This window comes from Geospiza fortis, unplaced genomic scaffold (genome assembly GCF_000277835.1).
Source record: "Geospiza fortis unplaced genomic scaffold, GeoFor_1.0 scaffold100, whole genome shotgun sequence".
NCBI classification, from domain to species: Eukaryota; Metazoa; Chordata; class Aves; order Passeriformes; family Thraupidae; genus Geospiza; species Geospiza fortis.
This window is the reverse complement of record NW_005054350.1, coordinates 3498977-3518355: the sequence shown is the minus strand read 5'-3', so window position 1 is coordinate 3518355 and position 19379 is coordinate 3498977. Positions and strand designations below refer to the sequence as shown.

Here is a 19379-nt window from a genome sequence, read left to right as displayed (position 1 = left end):
ACCCGGAGTTGGTGTCGCCTCAGGTGCTCCCTGGAGGGGCCGCGGAGGGAGGAAGGCAGCCCGGGGACTGCCCGGTCCGGGCGGCTTTACACGCTAAATATAGGCTGGCACGTCTCGCAGCGGCGCTGGGGTGACTCGCAGGAGCACCGCTCTTGTTGGGCGCTCCGAGAGCGCTGTGAAAGTGTGTTCCCCGAAAGTCTTGGTGGGAGAGGGCTGGGAATGGTTCGTGAGCACGTCTGTGGCTAAAGCGGGGTAGTTGCCCAGGAATACTGGCGGTGATGTGTCGGTGAAGTGCGTTGCCGTGTGCGAGTGTGAAGCTGTTTGGGTCCTGCCTGCAGATGCTGCCCGAGCGGGGCTGATGGTGGTGCCGGGCCGAGTGCTGTTCCAGGCAGTGTGGGCGGGATGATGGAAGATTTCAGGAATATCGCCGACGAGACCTTCCCGAGCTACTTGGGCCAGTCCTTGAACAGCAGCGCGAGTGTGCTCTTTGAGAATGTCACCGTCTCCTCCAACCCGGGGTTACCTGTGGCGGCCTCCACTGTTGCCAGGAGCCAAGAGGGCGGTGACAACAGGTGAGGTCTCTTTAAGTGCCATTCAGAAATATAAAAAAACGCTTGAAGCATCTAACTCTGGAGAACAGAAATTAATTTTGCAGATTACTTGGTCGGTGATAAAACTATTTACCAGTCAGTATCTCAGTAATTAGCAAACATAGGGTTGTCTGTATTACCAGTGTAAACTTTGCATTTAATTTGTAACTAGTACAATACTTAACATTTACAAAAACTGCTCTTCAAAAGTAATTTAATTTTTAGACTGTAACAGTCAAGTCTCTTTTAACTCGTCTCTTCAGTTTACTTGACTTGAGTGTGAAGTTGTGTAGAGAAGAATGTATTTTTTCAATGTGTGCTCTCTGTTAACTGTTCACTGAACTTACCTGAATTTAGCTCCTTGTAGAAACTGTAAGAGCTAGCATTATGTATAAGAACTAAAACTTGCTCAGCAAGGAGTAGAGCAGAGAGTAACAATTTGAAGCCTTTGTGCTTAACTGCTGTCCTGTTATTTAACATCAAGTAAGATGAGACTTTAATACCCTGTCCTTGCAGAAGGACACCACTAGCCACTAAAAACTGTAACGTGGCTTTTCTCTAAAGAGCTACAGAAGATTGGAGAGAAGCATTCAGGATACACATGTGTATCTGTAAATACAGATTAGCTAAAATATTGAAATAACTTAACTATAGGAAATAAGTAGTCACAAATATGAGTTTTCCCCCCCCCAATTTTTTGGAAAACTTAGAATGACTCTGATGTGTGTGTTTTTTTGCCCCACATTTACAGGCTTCGTGATGACTGTGCATCCTATTTGGAAGGGAAACATTCACCTCTATCAGGCTCTTCTCACAGCAGTCAGTCACATCCTGAGCCAGTGGAAAGATTTGCCCTCTGCTTTCGTGATGACATGTAAGTGAGGTAGTTAAAATCTAATTCTGTCCTACAATGCAGATACCAGTAAGTTAGTATGTAGATTTATATGTAATATATGGCTAATTATGGGCTATTTCAGAATTTAATTGCAGAGTTGAAAGCAGCAGCTTTTACTACTGGCCTGCAGTAACTGGAGAGCTCAGCTGTGCATTGGCCTGTTAGCTTTCAGTATTTGGCAGCCTGGGCAGCTTTTCCTACAAAACCAGCTCCTCCATGTTTTCTGAAGGGGGATACTGCTTGGCCACATGGAAGCACCCAGTGGCCTTCCGCTCAGTGGCTGATGCCACTTAGCCTGTGCAGCCCTACATCAGCAGCATTCTGCTGTTTGATTGATTAATTGGACTTCATATATGTGACAGGAATGATATCTTCACAAGTTTCCTAGACTGTGAGGTTTTGTTTTGTTGTCACAGTAATTTAAAATGTCCTAAGCCTGATTATTTAATTGACTTACCTGAATTTGGCCTGTATTTATCTAGTTCGCTTTACATAATCTAGAATTAAGCTGGTGTTTCTGGTTCATGTCATGTGTGTGAATAGCATTTTGCACTGATATGTGTTTTGAGTAAGTATCAGGCAGTTTGCCCAAAGAAAGGAGCAACAGTTTCTATTAAATTTGCTTGTCTTGTTGCCTCAGTGATTGGTATTTCTTAGGAAATCGTTATTGTTAGTGATACACTTGAGAAAGTGTTGCTGAGTGGTGGAAGTGTTGGAAGCTGTTGCATATTCTGACCAAGGCCAGATGTGCTGCTGTTGTGACAGAAACTGCACTGTGTGCCTTTCTCACTGATAAAATTGAGCCCTAGGCAGTGTGTCCCTATCAGAACGAAGAACATAAGATTTGAGAGGGAGTCAGTGTCTTGATTGTACTCAAGTAAGAAAACAAAACACAGAACATGGAATAGTTTTTTAGACTTTTAAATAGTGCTTTAGACTTTTAAATGTTAGTTTCATTTATTTATTTGAGATATTGAAGCAAAAGTATGAAATTTTAACATCTGGCATGATTAGTTTATAAGCCTGTGTGGACTTTCTGTAAAACCAGAAGTGAAGGATAACCTTCCTGCATAATTGCAAAAGCTGTTGTTTAATGACATGCAATTTCAGTAACTCGTGTTCTTTATAATTTCATCCTTTATTTAGTGTAACAAAAATGGTGTTACTGTGAACTTGCCAAAATCTTGTATAGTGTTTGTCTTGGTCTTAAATGGATCATGGAACTTGGCCAGAGTAGGACCTTGTGTCCTTATACTTTTCTCTCTTTTTATGGAAATCAAAGAGAGGAACAAATAGGTAGAGAGGCATGTTTTGCATGAAATTTCACTATTTGTTTCACAGTTTAGATTGTGAAACTGAAGTCCTTGTAATTTTGATATGTTTTCTTTTATTGTAAAATGACAGGTCTCTAGAATCTATTCTGTATTGGAAACAACAGACTGAGTCAAAGCAATTGGAGAATTTATCCAGTCTTTATCACAAGAGATGATGGTCTGTGTAGCTAACTGATTTTTCATTATATAATTCTCTTTCTAGGGAAATTGCTACACAAATTGAAGAACCTCAGCCATCCTGTGTTAATTTGAAAGAATCCCATTCAATACATGGAGAGCAACCTCAGAATGTCATTGAACATTCAAATTACAGTCAAAGTACCTTACGTGAAGTTTTGCCTCTTGAACAATTGGAAGGTATTACGTTTTGAGAAAAATTGTGTACTTATTGTCACTGTAATTAGCTTTTTATGCTACAGATGTCTCCTTTTGACCCTTTCACTGTTTTATGGCAGATTATAAATGGGTTTTGAAAAAAAATCTCTTGGATTTGAGCAAATTGAAAACAGAGAAAGCTTGTGATGACATGTTCTCGGAGTTCTCCTCAAAGTACAAAGCTATGCAGCAAGTTGTTGAAAAAAGTGTTTGCTATATAGTACCATAAATAGAATGCCAGTAGTAATCTGACTTAGTTCAGGAACTTTATGGGAGAAGTGTATGTAGCTTGTTCTCTACCCCTTCTATTTCAGCAAGTATAAGGCTGCAAGGTTATGTTTTAGCTAGCATCTCTTTTCTTGCCCCATTCCAACCTGTAATAGATGTCTTTAATTGCTGCTGTAGGTGTCAGAAGCATATCCTTCTAGTGAGGTTATGCATGAAAAAATAGTTTTGAATACTTGCTGTGAAAATGATAATTTTTCTGAAGTCTGGGTAGAGTACTGGAAACAAAAGAATATTCCCAAATTAATTTTAATAGCATGGCTACTGATATTAAGCTTGTCGGGGGTTTTTGCTAATGCCAGTTCTGTGAATAAATTCTACTTGTCCTTTAAAATTCAGTAAATACAATTAGTAAATACATACTTTTAGACATTATCCTTTTCCAAGCTTTGAGTATTTGTATAGGTTTTTGTGAAGTATTAGTAATTTTGACAGATAACATGTCCAATTAGAAAGTGTTGTGGCCTGTAATATAAATAGACCCTCATAAAAAAACCACTTCTAACAGGGAAGTGTTGGCTCCACTCATTTGTTGCTGTATTCTTGAGGAAGTGGCAGTAACTGGTAACAAAATGGTAATACTTTGGAAAGGTGAGACTGCCCAGTGTTTGGATATGATAGTGGCCAGGCATATTTAATTACTTGATTTTCACTTGGAAATTGTTGTTTGGAAATTGTCTTTTATTCACACCTATTACTGAAGAATTACAAACCTTTTTTGCTAAAATCTGTGTGTGCAAGTCTAAACTGTTCTCTGTCGTGTGGGACTTCCAGCTGGATTATGTGTGGATATAACAGACAAGTGGAAGCTGCTTAAAATGATCCAAAACAAGAACTGGTCCAGTAGGTGAAGTGCAGCAGTGGAAAAGAACACGTGTTCCTCCCTCTGCTAGCACAAGCTGGGACTCCTTACTTTCTTGTGCTGCCTTGTGGAAATCCTTAAGGCAATAAATATCTTTCATAATTTTTAGAGTTCTAGCCCTGATGAAACTCTGCCTTTTTAACAAGATCCTTTAGATCATTGCCATACGTACAAGGTTTAGTGTTGTGGTAATCTGTATGTTTGGGTTATTTCTATGGTGTAGGCTCAGTTTAACCTTAGAGAATAGTCAGCACTTATGTTCTCATGTTTTACTACTAAAATACTGCTTACACCACTTTCTTATGTTTCAGATTTGCCAAATGGAATACGTTTTCTTCCAGATGTTAAAAGCAGCAAGGTAAAAGCTTTTCCAAACACAGTGAAATTAAATGTTTTCTAATATTAATGTAATAGATTTAATTCTGTGAGAGGAGGAGGGAGGAATGGAGCTGTGTTTATTGTCTTATACTGTGTATACCTTGTGTTTTAAAGGTGCTGGCATGACTCACTTTGCCTTCATTTTGCAGATCACTTCATTAGTACCATCTGAACATGACTCCATCTAATCTCCCTCAATTGTGAAAACTGTTGTTTGTTCCTTGCTTCCACTGTCTTGTAGTTCTTTGTCACTGTAAGGACCTTGCATTTTATCCCAGTTGTAGTCTATTTTAGTGAAGCATCTTTTGAGGATTTTTTTGGTAGTGCTTTTGGAAATTGAAGTACACAATCCAGAGCTAGCAACTAGCTGCTGGTAGTGACAGGTAGGGTTATGCTCCACCTGTTTTTATCTACTGTGTTAGAGATGCTAAGAGTTTTGGTCACAGAGATCCAATGCAGACAGGAATGGGAGGTCTCCTGTTTCTTTTAGAAAACACATCAGGCTGAAACCAAATGCTGTCCAATACATACTCCTTAATGTGTCAGCTAGTATATTGACTTAGTTTTCTGTCATTTGATTTTTGTAGGGGCCACAGTGGTCAGTGAGTTACAGTTGAATGCTTACTGGCTGTCTTCTGAAAACCATAATTCATTTTCCTTTCAAATTCTTTACTTTATGAACTTGGACTTTTTTTTTGCTGTGTCAGAGATCTGTTCATCACAAAGAATATGAGACTAAATCCATAACAGACATTACATCATGTTGTTTTTAAAAATCATTCAGCTATAGAAAAGATAGAGTATTTGCTATTAGCTAGATTGAGCTGAAATATTTCTTTTTGAATAATTCAGTGTGCTCATTTTGAGAAATTTCCAGCAAAGTTTGGATCTGTGTGTACCATTTCTGAAGACGCTCTGTTTTAACAGCACAGGAAACTATTGAGAGATGTCTTTGTACATTTAAGTTGGGATTGCAGCTCAATGGATGATGGAGGACAGTTTTTTTCAAGTGTAAACTCTTCAATGCAATGTTTCAGTTCTTTATTTTGAGGTCTCTTAAGTTTGGTGTCCTTCAGATGCTTTTTTGCTCTTCCCCTTTTACGCTTTCCATGTTTCTTGCATGCATCCATTCTGGAAGCTAGCAGGCAAAGTCCATTGGAACTAGAGTGTTTCCTGGGATAAGTAAAAAAAAGTGTGCAGAGTTTTGCAATATTATTTACCTCATTAATTATTTTTTATTAACTGAATTCATACAATTGTTAGTAATTTCTAGAAACATTTCTTTATGGGTGCTTTTCACAGGTTGGTCCATCTGAACCTTCTGAAAAGATGATGGAAGGTGCTGTCTCAAGTGTTCATCTTAGCAATAGCCTGTCAAGCTTTTTGGAGAATGAGAAACTCTCATCTCTTCTAAGCACAGATGAAGATTCCACTGGTAGGTGTGTTTATAGCTCTTGGTAGCTGAGTCTAATTCTGACTCAATGTTATTGCATACTTGAAAGATTCTGTTTTACTTAAGTATTTAATATCAGATTATGCTTGATAAAAAAGTAGTATAACAGTATTAAAGAAAAATGTTCTTTGGAAAACTGAGTATTTTTAAATTTTAACAAGAGTAGGTGGCTATGGAATTTGTCAGAGAAGATCACAATTGGAATTTTAATCTAAAAAATTAAACAATAGTATTCAGTTACTGTGAATCAAAGATAGAAGTGGCAACGTCAGCATTGATTTATTAAAGTGGTAACTCTACCTACATTTTCAGTTCAGTTTAGTAGAGATAAAATTCTGTGTTGAAGAGCACACCCATGCAGTTAAAAGGACTTTTACTTGAGTTTGAGTTCAGCTCTCTTTAGATGCTGCATGTGTGCGGTGACATCAGAGTTTTAAGTCTAGTTTACCTGCAGACATGGAAGTGAGAGCATGAGTTCTGTATCCCTAAGAGTTCTGAACTTTTTGTGCCCTTCCAGTGGCTGCTGCAGAAGGACAAACATGCTTTTCTTCAGTAATGCAGCTGACTTTGCCCACAACATGAAGGATGACAGGGCACCAATGGGGAAGGCAGAGTGATCAATAGGTTACTTGCAGTAAAGTAGGGTTGCTGCATTTCTCCCATGGCATCTATGTATGTCATGACTGTCTTTTGAAGTTGTTTTGTTCTTTCTTGTTGCATAACTTCACTTGAGAGTTAAGCATAATAAGAATTAAGTTAATAGTTTGCTGAGTAGAGATGCTGTTGGGATTTTTTTACACTCAAGAGGATGAAGTTACTTTTGATTGCCCTCCGAAGAGTTGGTAGTTGTGAGCTGGAAATATTTGCCTATTCAGGGCTCCAGTACTGGTCTTTTTATTTTTATAATGCAATTCAGTATTCAGAGTAAATTATGGAATTGTTTTGATAGTATGTCAGGTGATATAAAATGTCTGTTAAAAGTGAAAAGGCTCTTTTTGTAGGTGATGATATTGATGATGAAGAATTTGATAACAAACTAGAAGCGTATTTTGAGCAGCTGATACAACCAGAAATAAGAAGAGACACCAACCTGCAAAACCTCTCGGAATGCTGTGCAGCACTGAAGCTTTCTGAAAATGTCATACTAAAAGTAGGTTTAAAGTTCAAAGCTCGGCATGCCCAATGGCTCTTAAACATGTTAAACTTTCATTGATTATATTTGTTGGTATTTCTAAACAGAGTTAGTTTTAATCATATTTTTGGTTTCATTTTCTTGTTTCTATAGGTATTAAGGCAACATGCTGGCATTTCTTTTTTATGATACAAGTTTATAAATAGTCGTTTTAATCACTTTTTTTTCCATCTTGCATAGCAATGTCCAAGGTATTATTAAGTGTATAGAAACACAGAGACTTGTCTTTCCAGGAGAGTCAATAATTCTCTTAAATAATTGGTAAATATGTGGGAGTTAAAGGTAGGGCAGCAAGAGGCTGGTTTGTGGTTTGCCTTTGAGCAACAGTTAGCTCCATTCCAAATGAGTTGCCGGGGATTAGGTGCCTTTCCATTTTCTTGGCTTTGCAACAGTGGATGTGATCCTGGCAGTCTCATGCTTGACCAGAGTGGAAAAGTGTGATTTAAACAGTTAAACTGCAGCTTCTGAAATTTCAGAAATTTCCCAACTGACATCAGAGTTTCCAGGCTGTTTGGGAAGTGATGTTAACCCTGTACAAGTAGTCTGGATAGGCTGCAGTTTGTTACATCAGTGCATGAAGGAAAGGATAAGTGATTTTAAGAGTGAGAACAACAGAGCTCTGCTCTCAGGGCTTCTCTGTGCAAGATGTCCCTGCCTTGTAGATAGACAGTAGGGTAGGTGCAAAAGGCTCTGAGTCTGGTTTGGAGCCCTCATCCAACAGTGGGTCAGCTAAAAGGGAAAGGGGAGTAACACAGAACCCATGTTAAAGGGAATGAAAAGATATAGTAGGACTAAGAGATCTTCCCATCTTCTTGCTGTGTATGTCCTTGCAGGCACATCTATGGATTGGCATAGCCAGGAGCTGTTCTTGGCGGCAGAGGCTAACTATAGGTGCTGGCTATGGCAGTGTCGTATAAGTAAACAAAGTATCATTAATCTCTTTTCTACTAGAGAATTTTTTAGCATTCTAAAAGGCCCTGTAGTGTTTTTTGGTTTTTTTTTTTAATATCTATTCTACCTAAATGTTTTATAATTTTTATCTAAAGGAGAACTTAAAGGATTCTGCTGGTTATGGGGCTGTGACTGAAATAGACTCTGGAAGTGCTAGTGATGAAGATTCACAAAATGAAGGGATAACTGGATGTCCTGTGCAAAGAGAAATGCTGCCCAGAGCAGTGCAGCAAATGGTATGAAATTGTCATTTAAATTCCTATTATTCATGTAGAGTAAAACTGTAGTAGAAGATGGCAGTGTGTTTGAAAACTTGTTAGATCTTTAGCTAACCACCCAACCTTCCTTTAAAAAAATCAATAACAACACTTTGGTTCTAGGCCTGTTTTTCAAACATAGTCAGCTTGGACTGTTTTTTATCTAGAACTTTTAATACATGCAGTTAATAACTGTGCTTCTGTCACTTTTCAAATGATTGTTTTCAAAGAATTCCATGACTGCTGGGGATGTGCTGGATTCCCGCACAGCTGCTGAGCTGCGATTAGATTCCCTGTACCTCCAGTGCATGGACGGCCATAAAGCTGATGTCTCAGATGTCCTTCCAAAGCAAGAAGTGGAGTCCTCTGTCTGTCAGGCTGCTTCTTCTGATGCAGAAGTGCTTCACACAGCAAGAGGATTTTTGGGACGTGACACCACTCCTGAGGTTGTTAGTGCAAATGCTCCTCAGGCAGATGCAACTCAGTGTAAAGCTGGTCTTCCTGATACTTACCTGTCTCCAGCTGGGGACAGCTGTGAGAACTTAAGTTTAACTACCACAGACAAAGGTAGGATGCTTTACATACAACCTAGCCTTACATTAAACCTGTCCATGCAATTGTGACCATATTCTGTTGCATGGAAAAAGAAATAATATTGTAAGCTAGGCATTTTTATTTAGTTGTAGGAGTTGGAAATGAAAACCAATGTAGTGTGAATTAATTCTGACTTGCTATTGTTTTCAGAAACACTGATTGTTGTATGTTGTACTTAACTGCTACTTATTTGCTGATGAAATTAGTTTAAGCTTGCAGTTGCAGCAACTTTTGCCATATCCCTTTTTTATTTCAATCCATAACGTAGCATTTGATGTATCTTTTAGGTGATCTACCACACAGCATTGTCTATCAAAATGAGGAGGGCAAGTGGGTGACTGATCTTGCATATTATACTGCATTTGATGAAGAACAAGATTTAAATATGTCTGAAGGTGATAAAAGAAATGAGGAGTTCATTACTGGCTGTATGTAATCATCTTTTTAGTTAACTCTTGTTGCCTGTAATAATGTTAAGTAAACTTTCTTCCTTTTTTGTTTTTTTCACTTCAACAAATCAGTATTTGGTGTTGCAAAGCCTCCAGGTTTTAGATACTACAAATTATTTGAAAGCAGATGCTGATAGTAGTCTGTAGTGATATTATATCATTATTTATGGTACATAGCTTCTTGCTGTGTTTCCTACTCTTCTCATGACGTGTGTTTTAAAACAAAACAAAAAGCACTCTAACATTTACCATTGGTACCTATTGTATGAGCTAAGGCAACTCCACTCACTTCCACAGTTTTTCCTTTGGACTTTAATGATTGCTTTCCTTTCTTGCAAGAAAAAGAGAAGAAGAGTAATTTTGTGTTGAGTGATGCTTATAAGAGAGAAAATAATTATCACTGAGGAATTACTACAAAATCAAATAGATGCAACTACAGTGTCAAAATTTGAGAGACTTGGCTAGCTGCTGATTTTTTGTGAAGTCCCTTAGGAATGTCTTGATGCTTAAAAATGGTACTGGTACTGAACGATGTTGGAGCTTTTTGAGGGACTTGGGGACTCTCATCTTCACTTGAATTCCAGGCTTTTTGAACCTCTGTTTGCTTAAAAAGTTGTTTATTATCCTTAAGCTATATCAGACTGATCTTCGTGAGAGTCTATATATTTGTCATACAGGCTTGGATAATACACATGCAACACCATAGGCAAATTGATTCCTTAGCACCAAAATGTTATCTGCTCATCTGTTTTGTAAGAGATTCAAGCAATGTGTGCAACAGCATTTCTCCTAATCTCTCCTAGTTTCTGAAGCTGACATGTAGGTGGGCTAATGTATTCTCAAGATGTCCATGTTGCACTCAAGGTTCTTCTTTCTTTCGAAGTGAATTATGTCTAATGCTGTTTATTTTGAATGAGTGATCAAACAGGATTGACTGATTGAAATAATGCTTTTCAACACTGTACTCTCATGGTTCAAGTAAATATCATATCGTTTGGGAGACATTTTTCCATCTACTATGTCAGTAACCTAGAACTCTTCCATGATTTTTCAGAATCAATATATTTCACTCTCTTTATCTTAGACTTGAGTTGCCAGGTGATCAGAGTATTTGACTGTTGTAAATTTTTCCAAGGCTACTTAGGTTTTCCCACCTGATAGATTTTTAAACACTTCTGCTTTCAAGGCAATGAGCTTACCTCTTTGTGTGGTGGATGATAACACACTGACAGATTCCATGTGTTTGGCATTCTTCTGGCTGCTAGTCTGCTTGTCTGTCTGCAGTGATATTTGACAGCTGAAGAAATTTTATTTGTAAGGACAGAAAGGACATGTGACATCTGATTCTTTGGAATATCATTTATGATGTGTCTTTCTGTCAGCAAACTGTGCACACAGTGTGCTCTTGTATGGAGTAGTGCAGGAGTGCTCACTTGACAGTGTTGGGTGCTTCAGAAAGTCTCTGGGGGCTGTATCTTCATTTAGAAGATAAAAAACTGCTGCTGACTGAGAGTTCAACTGGCTATAACAGCATGTCACTCATAGTGCCTTCAGGAGATGAACTTGGATTGCTCAATGAAGATGTATTCCAACTTTGTCAACTTTGTTTTTTCCTCAGAGTATGTGTTGTGACTTCCCATGAGTAATTTTATGGGCAACAGCTGTATTCACCTTACAAGTTTGCATCAATTCTCAGCTTTTGCCCTCTATGCCTAGGGATGCTCTGTGTACAAGGACATGCATTTTTGAAGTTTTGATGAGCTTAATGATGCATTGACGTTGCAGTCAGGTGGTAGAGTAGTATCTCTTGATCAGTTTTTCACAACATTTTGGTGAAGAGATTCTTAAGTGTTAATTGTTCTGTAGATGGTAATTGTGAAAATAGTACAGGCATTTGAATTCAAAAGTAAGATTGAGCTATTTGGCCTATTAATTTGCATGGGTTTTTCATTAATAGGTACAAGCCAGTATCTTTCTTTTGCTCCAATTCAAAGGTACCACCTTGATGGAAAAAATTTTCAGCCCCAAATATAATAAAGTTTTGATGTGAGCTAGCCATATGATGTTTGGTTCTAGCTAGTATGGGTATCATAACCTATGAAAAGATATAGTTTAGCTTGGGGTAAGGCTGTTAGTGGTGAATAAAGAAAGTTTCTAAGTTAATTAGCTAAGTGCTGATTTTGCTTTGACTTCTAGAGATCCAGCAAGTACTCCTTTAAAACTAATTTCATGTGACTTTTCTCACCAAACTGGGAGTGAATAACTCCTAGTGTGTCCCAGACTGTCTCAGGTCTAGAATTTTATGCGCAATAACTTTCCATCAAATTGAGTTTAATGATGACAAATAGTAATGACAGTACTTTGTAACTTTTGCCTTATTTTATTAAGTGTTCTCTTTGGTTTTAAGCTGAAGCAGCAGCTATGATTGCACAAGACCAGGAAGAATTTGAGAAAGCACACAGGCTTATGCAGGTAACTAATGACCTCGATGTAAACAAAATAGTTTTCTAATTTATTTACAAGTTGCAACTTCTGAAATCTCTTTGTCTGCAGGCAGGAAAGGTAGGCAGTCTAAATGCATCTGAATTGGCAAATACTTCATGGAGATCTGCTAATAGCTTCATTCTGCCAAGAACATCTGATCTTCATAAAGATGCCAGCTATTTACGTTTGTCTTTGGGGGAGTTCTTTGGTCAGAGGTCTGAAGCTCTTGGATGTCTTGGTGGAGGCAGTGATGTGAAACGGGTATGTATCTAAATGTTAGGATTGAGAAACAAGGAAAAGACAAGAAAACCACCAGCTAGCACTGGCTTTGTTATTTTGTAAACAGTTCTTTATCAGATCTAATTTTCTAAGTTGATTTAGGAAGGAAATTCTGTGTGTTACAGATGTGGGTTGACTGATTTCCTACTGGAATTTCTGATGTGAAGTGCTGCCTGGTGTTATTGTTGAATGTTGATCTTTGCCTTTTGGTCAGGAACACTAATTATGTGTAGAATTGGAGGGAGGAAAGTACACCATATACAGGAGGCATGTTGGAGGTCCCAGCAAATTACCCACACAGTTGAGTGAAATGCTGGTCAGACAAGGGTATTTAAACAGTGAGGGCATCTCTGAGTGTCTGTTGATCGTTGATGTGTTATCTGGGCAGTGCCCAACTTCAGTAACAGGATCTCACCTGTGTTTCATGCAAAAAGAAAAAAAAAGGTGGGGAAGTGCGTACAACGGGAAGTAGTCACACATGCTTGTGTAATTCACTTGTGCCATGAGGAATATTTGGAGTTGGCAGAGTTAAGAGTCTGTCCTAAGCATTCCAAGGCTTAGTGGCAGACCATGCCTTCAGGCAGAGATGATGTGATGTACTTGATTTCTTTATTTTGGGTACTAGTATAAGTAAATTGTGGCCTGGTTTCAGTTGGAATAGAGTTAAGTTTTTTTTTGTAGCAGTGCTGTGTTTTGGATTTAGTATGAGAATAATGTTGATAGCACACTGATGTTTTGGTTGTTGCTAAGTAGTGCTTACTCTAAATCAAGGATTTGGGAGTGTCTCATTCTCTGCCAGTGCAGCAGGTGCACAAGAAGCTCAGAGGGAGCTCGGCCAGGACGGCTGACCCAAACTGACCAAAGGGATATTCTGTATCATAGAACATCCTACTCAGTCTGTAAACTGGAGGGAGTTGGCTGGCAGCCGTGGATCAGTGTTCAGGGACAGGCTGGGTATTGGTCTGTGGCCAGTGAGCAATTGTGTTGTGCACCACTTGTTTCTCTTGGGTGTTATTCCCCTCTCCTTCCTTTTCATTACCAATATTACAGTTACAATTTATTCTTGTGTCAGTTATTAAACTGTTCTTATCTCAACCCATGAGGTTTGCCTGTTCTTTCCAATTCTTTCTGTTGGGAGGAAGTGTGGAGTGAGCAAACAGCTGTGTGGTACTTAGTCCCTAGCTGGGGTTCAGCCATGCCAGTTGTTAATTTGATGTATGTATGGCAAGTGCAGTGTATGTGTTCACATTGGGCACTTGCAATGCTGTGTTATTTCTTAGTGGCATGAGAGGTATACCAAGCAAGCACTGTGGGCCAAAACTGCTTTGCAAGTGTATTGAACCTGTTTGTTCATTATTAGATTTACTCATGCTGTATTCTGGGATATTTTTATAGCCATCTTTTGGTTACTATATTACATCCCCGAAGAAGAGGCAGCCTGTTCCTTTGCTGATGAGATCTGATTCATCAGGGGGTGACATCGGCCGAGAGATTTCACAGTTGTCTGAGGTGTTTTCAGGTACTTATGGAACAGCTCTTTTTTTCTGTGGGGCATTAAGGGAACATATGTATCCAAGAATGCAGGTTTTTAGACAATTTCCTTACTGTAAATTAATTCCTTTTTTTTTTTTTGATGTTGTTGTTAGATGACTTAGAAGCACAAAGAAAAAAACATGCAAATTTTACCAGCTCTGAAGGTTCAGGGCATAGGGTGGATACTGCTGCTGGAATACATGAAAATATTAATACAGAAGCTGCTACCAAAAGTAAAGCAAAGGTATTTCTCTTGGATTTTTCTTTAAAGTGCAACTATGAACTGAAACAAAATTCAAATTATTCCAATTATTATTGATTCTTTGAATACAGCTACATTTTGACTTTCACATCACCTCACTGCTTTTTATATTGATCATTTGAATCCTAGTAGGTGCCCCTATTTCTTAGGATAGTTTCATTAGAATGGCATGATCCTTTAGTAGTAGTAAGTCAGGTGATACTATCACCATCTCGTTTTCTTTTTCCTTCCCACTTCACTTTGGGAATTGCTCAGTCTGTCAGCCCAGTTTTTCAGAGACTCATAGGCTGTTGATCTGTGATCAAATTTCTGAATTTCAGCTGTGTCTTCCCCTTCTATTTTTTTAATGAAACAGCTTACCTTTAGCATTGGAATAAAATCTTTTAGTTGATAGAATTTAAGAATATAAGCATGGTGCAAGTCTGAAAAAAGTGTCTTTTTAGTTTTGTAGTCCTTGATACCTACCTTCCCTGCCTGTGTCACCTCCCTAAGCCTGCTGTCAGCGCTCCTGCTAATGCTGGCCAGGATGCTGTTGAGCTTCTTTGCTTGGCTTGTGGTCAACTTTCTGTCTGCCAAGACCCTCAAGTCCTTTTCTGCCAAGCTGCTTTCCAGCTGGTTGGCCCAGGGCCTGTACAGGGGCCTGGGGTTATTCCTCCTTATGTGGTGGTCTTGGCATTTCCCTTTGAACTTCTCAGCCAATCTTTCCATCCTGTTGAGCTCCCTCTGAGTGACAGCTGACTCTCCTGGAGTATGAGCCACACCTCCCAATTTTGTGTGGTGATGGAACCTGGTGAAGGTGCCCAATCATCCACATCATTATTGAAGTTGTTGAACAGTACTGACCCCTGTCTTGATCCCCAGGATACTCTACCAGAGGGGGACTGGCCTCCTGATGGACTTGGTGGTGCTGATCTGCCCTTTGAGCCTGGCAGTTAAGCTTGTTTTCAGTCCAGTCATGGTGTACGTGTCTGCTCCATGCACTGTCTGTCTTTTGATGAGGGGGTTGTCAAATCATGCATGTGTATCTACAGGAGGACAGGTGTTTTCAATTCTTCCTGAGTCTGTGTCTGTATGAGAGAGACAGAAAGAAACTGGGCTCTAGACGTGTCTACCTACTCTGTGCCCTTTGCTAAGAATAGCCATTGTGAAAACTAAAGAAGAAATCAGACTTGAGTAATAGAAAAAGCTGTAGGAATAGCTGTGTCTTCTCTCTGTAGAGGCAGATGATTTCAAGTTAAATTAGAAGTTACTGTATATTTGGTCTTGGTAGCTAACTTCTCTGCTTTTTGTCCCTGATAGGATTTTCCTCCCAGTTCTTTCAACTGAACTAAATAAAGCATTTTAGGATTTTATAAGTTTCGCAGGAACTAAGGCTTCCTAGTAGGCAATACTTATTTAATCTAGAAAAGCCTTTGTGAAGTAAACTTAAAAATCAGGAGAATGAGAATGTCTATTGCAATGTTCCTTCTAGACAGGTGTTTAAAAATGCATCAATGAAGAGTGTTAATATATTGCCATATCCTGAAATGAAAACACGAAACAAAACACCGAACAAAAATTTTCTTACTGTGGTACTTAACTCATTTTGTTTTGTTGTAGGATGGAATTCATAAAGGCAAGTTTGAGGATAGCTTGTCTAATCATTCTGACTCTGTCTTGAGTATCAGCACAATTGCAAATGCTATTGCTAATGCTTCCTCCAGTGCTGAACCTTCCCAGCTAGCTGCTATGATGATGGCACTCTCCAATAAAAGTAAAAGAACACGTGTTCTTCCTGGAGCTGTTAAAGAAGCTGAACTCTCTGCTAATGAGGCATTATCCAGCAATGAGGAAAATAGTGAATTTGATATGGAAAAATACCTCAAAAAAACAGACGAGAACAGATGTGAAAGTGAATACGAGAGTGTCATGAAACATGAAGCATCTCTCCGGAACCTTACATCTGATACCTTTTTAGTTGGTAAAGATAAACATAAGGATGCTTTTGCAGAGGACTGGATCAATAATCACAGCAAACAGCAAGGAATAGAGAAGCGATTGCTTGATTATCTTAATGAAGAAAGTGACAGTCAGAATTTTTCTAGTCTGTCTGGTATTCCCAGCCGCAGAGATGTAATTGCAGATAATGTTCATTGTTCAGAAAAGTTGTCAGATTTGGTAAATCGTAAACATTTACAGTCAATGGATGCTGATATTAGATCAGAGACACTTAATGAAAATGAAGCCCACACATGTGGAATTCTCTCAGCAGCAAAAATGGAAGTGACACAGCGAAATCTGCTTGCTTACCAGAACAGCAATCTCACTAATGCATGTAGTATAGGGGAAGATAAAGAAACAGTTGATCAAGCAGGAAATGCTGTTCCTGAACCGTGTAATGATTTGGTGGAGAGAAGTGCAGGAAATACTGTGTCCTTCAGCAACTTAAAACCTGCCAAGCAATTTAGTAAATATGTCTCAGTAAGTCCTACAGCAGCCAAGCCTGTGCAGAAATTGAACAATGATAACAGGAAGCAAAATACAGAGAAGAGGAACAAGGATGCCAGTACTCCACGTAGGGGGAATGCAAAACATGTAACTTTTGAGAAGCTGTCCCCAACTTTCCAGAGTAGTACTGGTAAGTAGACTTATATAGATGCAATTATTTGTTGAAAAAGCTTTTTTTTTTTTTTTGTCAGTTAACTTGTTTCCTGTCCATAAATAAATATGGTGCTTAAATTTTGTTTATTTGCCAGAGCATAAACCCGTTCTACCTGAATGTGACTTAAATCTGGAGGGTGAGCAGTGTAGCTTCAGACCTTCAACTTCACCTCTGATTCACTCTTCTCCTAGTGAGACTTCTGGAACAGCGTTTTCAGGGTAAATTTCTTGGTGCAGCTTACAAGAATTAGTGCTTCATGAGGATTGTTGAGGGATTATGTGTTTGTTTGAATGTTGACTATGATCTTTATTGGGCTAAGACTTCATTATACAATAAGCTGGACATTGTATAGACCAACGTAGTTGTGTTTTTTAAGCTTAGAAGTATTTTGCTCCATCTGGTTCTCTGATTTGTATCATTGCTTATTGTGGGAGAGGGTGGGTAGAAATATTTGTGTGGCTTTTGACTATTTTGTATTTTGATACATAATTGTGTCCAAGGTTTAAGGTTTCCTTAGCAACTCAAAGAACAATATTTCTTAAATGAGCTCCCATTACAGTAAGTGTCATAAGATTTCAACTAAATTAATTCTGTAATCTTAAACACTAACATGGCCAGTAGCTAATGATTGTGTGCAGTCTCATAAGATGAGGCAACTGATTTCTCTGACTTAACTTTTAACTTCATTGTTTGGTATTTAACTACTGTTGTGTTTGTATGTGTTATTAGAATTACAGGCTGTCTGGAATTTCTCAGAAATTAATATGTGCAGGAGAATATGTATTTTTGCAGGCATTATTATATAGCTCTTAAGATTTCCAGTTTAAAATTGACAGTGACCTTAATTGTTGTCATGTTAGCTTTTCTTGTTGAGCAAAGTGCTGAAAGACCCTGTGTTTTCAGGTATTTGAAATGAAGAGAATTCCACCAGTGAATAGGAAATCTAATGTGTGATGCCTGGGAGATTAAATGGTTTCTTTTGACTTTTTAATCTAGTTAGATACAAGTATATTGATTCACCTCTTTTAATAAGTTGTGTTGCTTCTGTGGCCTTAGCATCTGAGTTCAGTTTTGGAATTCTGATGCTTTACCTATATGGATTTATATAGAATGAAAATGTGTTTTATGTACATCAAAGCCAGATCTTGTAAAGCTTAATTGAGAGCTGATTTCTCATTTCTACTGACTGCATTTAACAGAACAGCTAATTAAGTTGACTTTTAGAATAGTATAGGTAATGGGTAACATTGATTTTCTTGATGGCAGCATTAAAAATATACATTTTAATATTGGCATATTTTGAATCTCTTTTTCAGATCTGAAGTGGACTTTAATTACCCATCACATTGTCAGGAATCTCCTTGCAAAGAGAATGTGGTACCTCAGTCTGTTTACTCGAGTCCAAGCATGAGCAGGTTAACCTATGTCTCTGCATCCGGCAGTGCCCGTAAGAACTCAGCAGTGATGCGTAGTCCAGAGACATCCTGGGTAAGGGAAAAAACCAGCACCTCACCCTTACCCCTGAACCAAAATTTATAGGTCAAAGTAATTCTAAATTAGAAAAGCCTTAAGGATTTTCAAACAGTTTAGGATATGCTGTGCATAGGGAGAAGGTGTTCTTCTTTCCAGCTTCTGAGTTATATGGAAATTTGAGTTTTGGTATCAGCTGTCCTAAATGCTCGCACTCTAATAAATACAAACATAGTAAAACAATCCAAGAACTAGGAACTTCTGAAAAAAGTTTGAGTTTATGTATTTTTTCCTTTAATTTTTTCGATAGTTTCTCATTAAGTCATTCTGTGCTTGGAATGTGCTGCAGTATTCCAGTAGTATGTTGCAGGATCTATATTGCTTTCATCATACCTGAGGCTCCTTTGCTGTTCAGCACCAGCTGTTGGGAGAGTAATTTTCCTGGTTTGTTTTTTTTCTGGAGAAATATTTATAAATACATAATGTAGCTTGTACTACTTTTTTCAGAACTGAAACTATAATTTTCTACCTCTGACAGTAATTCTGACTTTTTACTGGTTTAGAAAAGAATGTGCACTGAGGGTAAAATTTGTGTTCAGACTTGCAGTCTTACACTGATTAAAATAATTGGCAATCTTTTATCTGAATTTGTGCATTCCTTGGAATCTGGAATCTGTCTCCCCCTTTCCAAAGTGTGTGCAATTGTAGATGGAATTTTAAAAAACAGACATATTAAACCTGAAGAACCTTTCTAACTTACATGCATGTCTGTGTAAATATGACTGCTCATTCCAGCTATACCATACCTGTCAAAATGGCAGGTCTCTGGGCTTCAGTGATTTCTTGTGAGCACACGAAGAAAATGTCTGTATCAGTGCATTTTCATGCATCTCAAATCCTTTTCAGGTAGTGACTTTGTTCAAGGGCGTTCAGTTTGTATTTTTTTTTAACCTGGCTAGTATGTCTGGTGTGTTGTCAATGCTGTTTTGAACACAAATCTAAAAATACAGCACCACAGAGACCACTGTGGAGAAAATCAACTCCATCTCAGCCAGACCCAGTAGAATGTGTCTTAAGGATAGCAGGCAGGTTGAA

At 38.4% G+C, this 19379-nt stretch overlaps 1 protein-coding gene across 1 annotated transcript in view; it reads left to right on the top strand.

Moving 5' to 3' along the window:
* The first annotated feature begins 351 nt into the window (after window positions 1-351).
* CEP192 (centrosomal protein 192) overlaps window positions 352-19379 on the top strand; it is a 55471-nt gene continuing 36443 nt past the window's right edge. Inside the window, exons 1-16 of the mRNA XM_031058879.1 lie at window positions 352-572; window positions 1342-1464; window positions 3022-3176; window positions 4653-4699; window positions 6022-6154; window positions 7174-7322; window positions 8411-8551; window positions 8803-9139; window positions 9454-9594; window positions 12023-12087; window positions 12169-12360; window positions 13774-13897; window positions 14025-14155; window positions 15773-16790; window positions 16909-17032; window positions 18131-18302. Of these exons, the coding sequence (XP_030914739.1) occupies window positions 403-572; window positions 1342-1464; window positions 3022-3176; window positions 4653-4699; window positions 6022-6154; window positions 7174-7322; window positions 8411-8551; window positions 8803-9139; window positions 9454-9594; window positions 12023-12087; window positions 12169-12360; window positions 13774-13897; window positions 14025-14155; window positions 15773-16790; window positions 16909-17032; window positions 18131-18302 (3222 nt within the window). The 5' untranslated portion in view covers window positions 352-402. The remainder of the gene's footprint in view (window positions 573-1341; window positions 1465-3021; window positions 3177-4652; window positions 4700-6021; window positions 6155-7173; window positions 7323-8410; window positions 8552-8802; window positions 9140-9453; window positions 9595-12022; window positions 12088-12168; window positions 12361-13773; window positions 13898-14024; window positions 14156-15772; window positions 16791-16908; window positions 17033-18130; window positions 18303-19379) is intronic.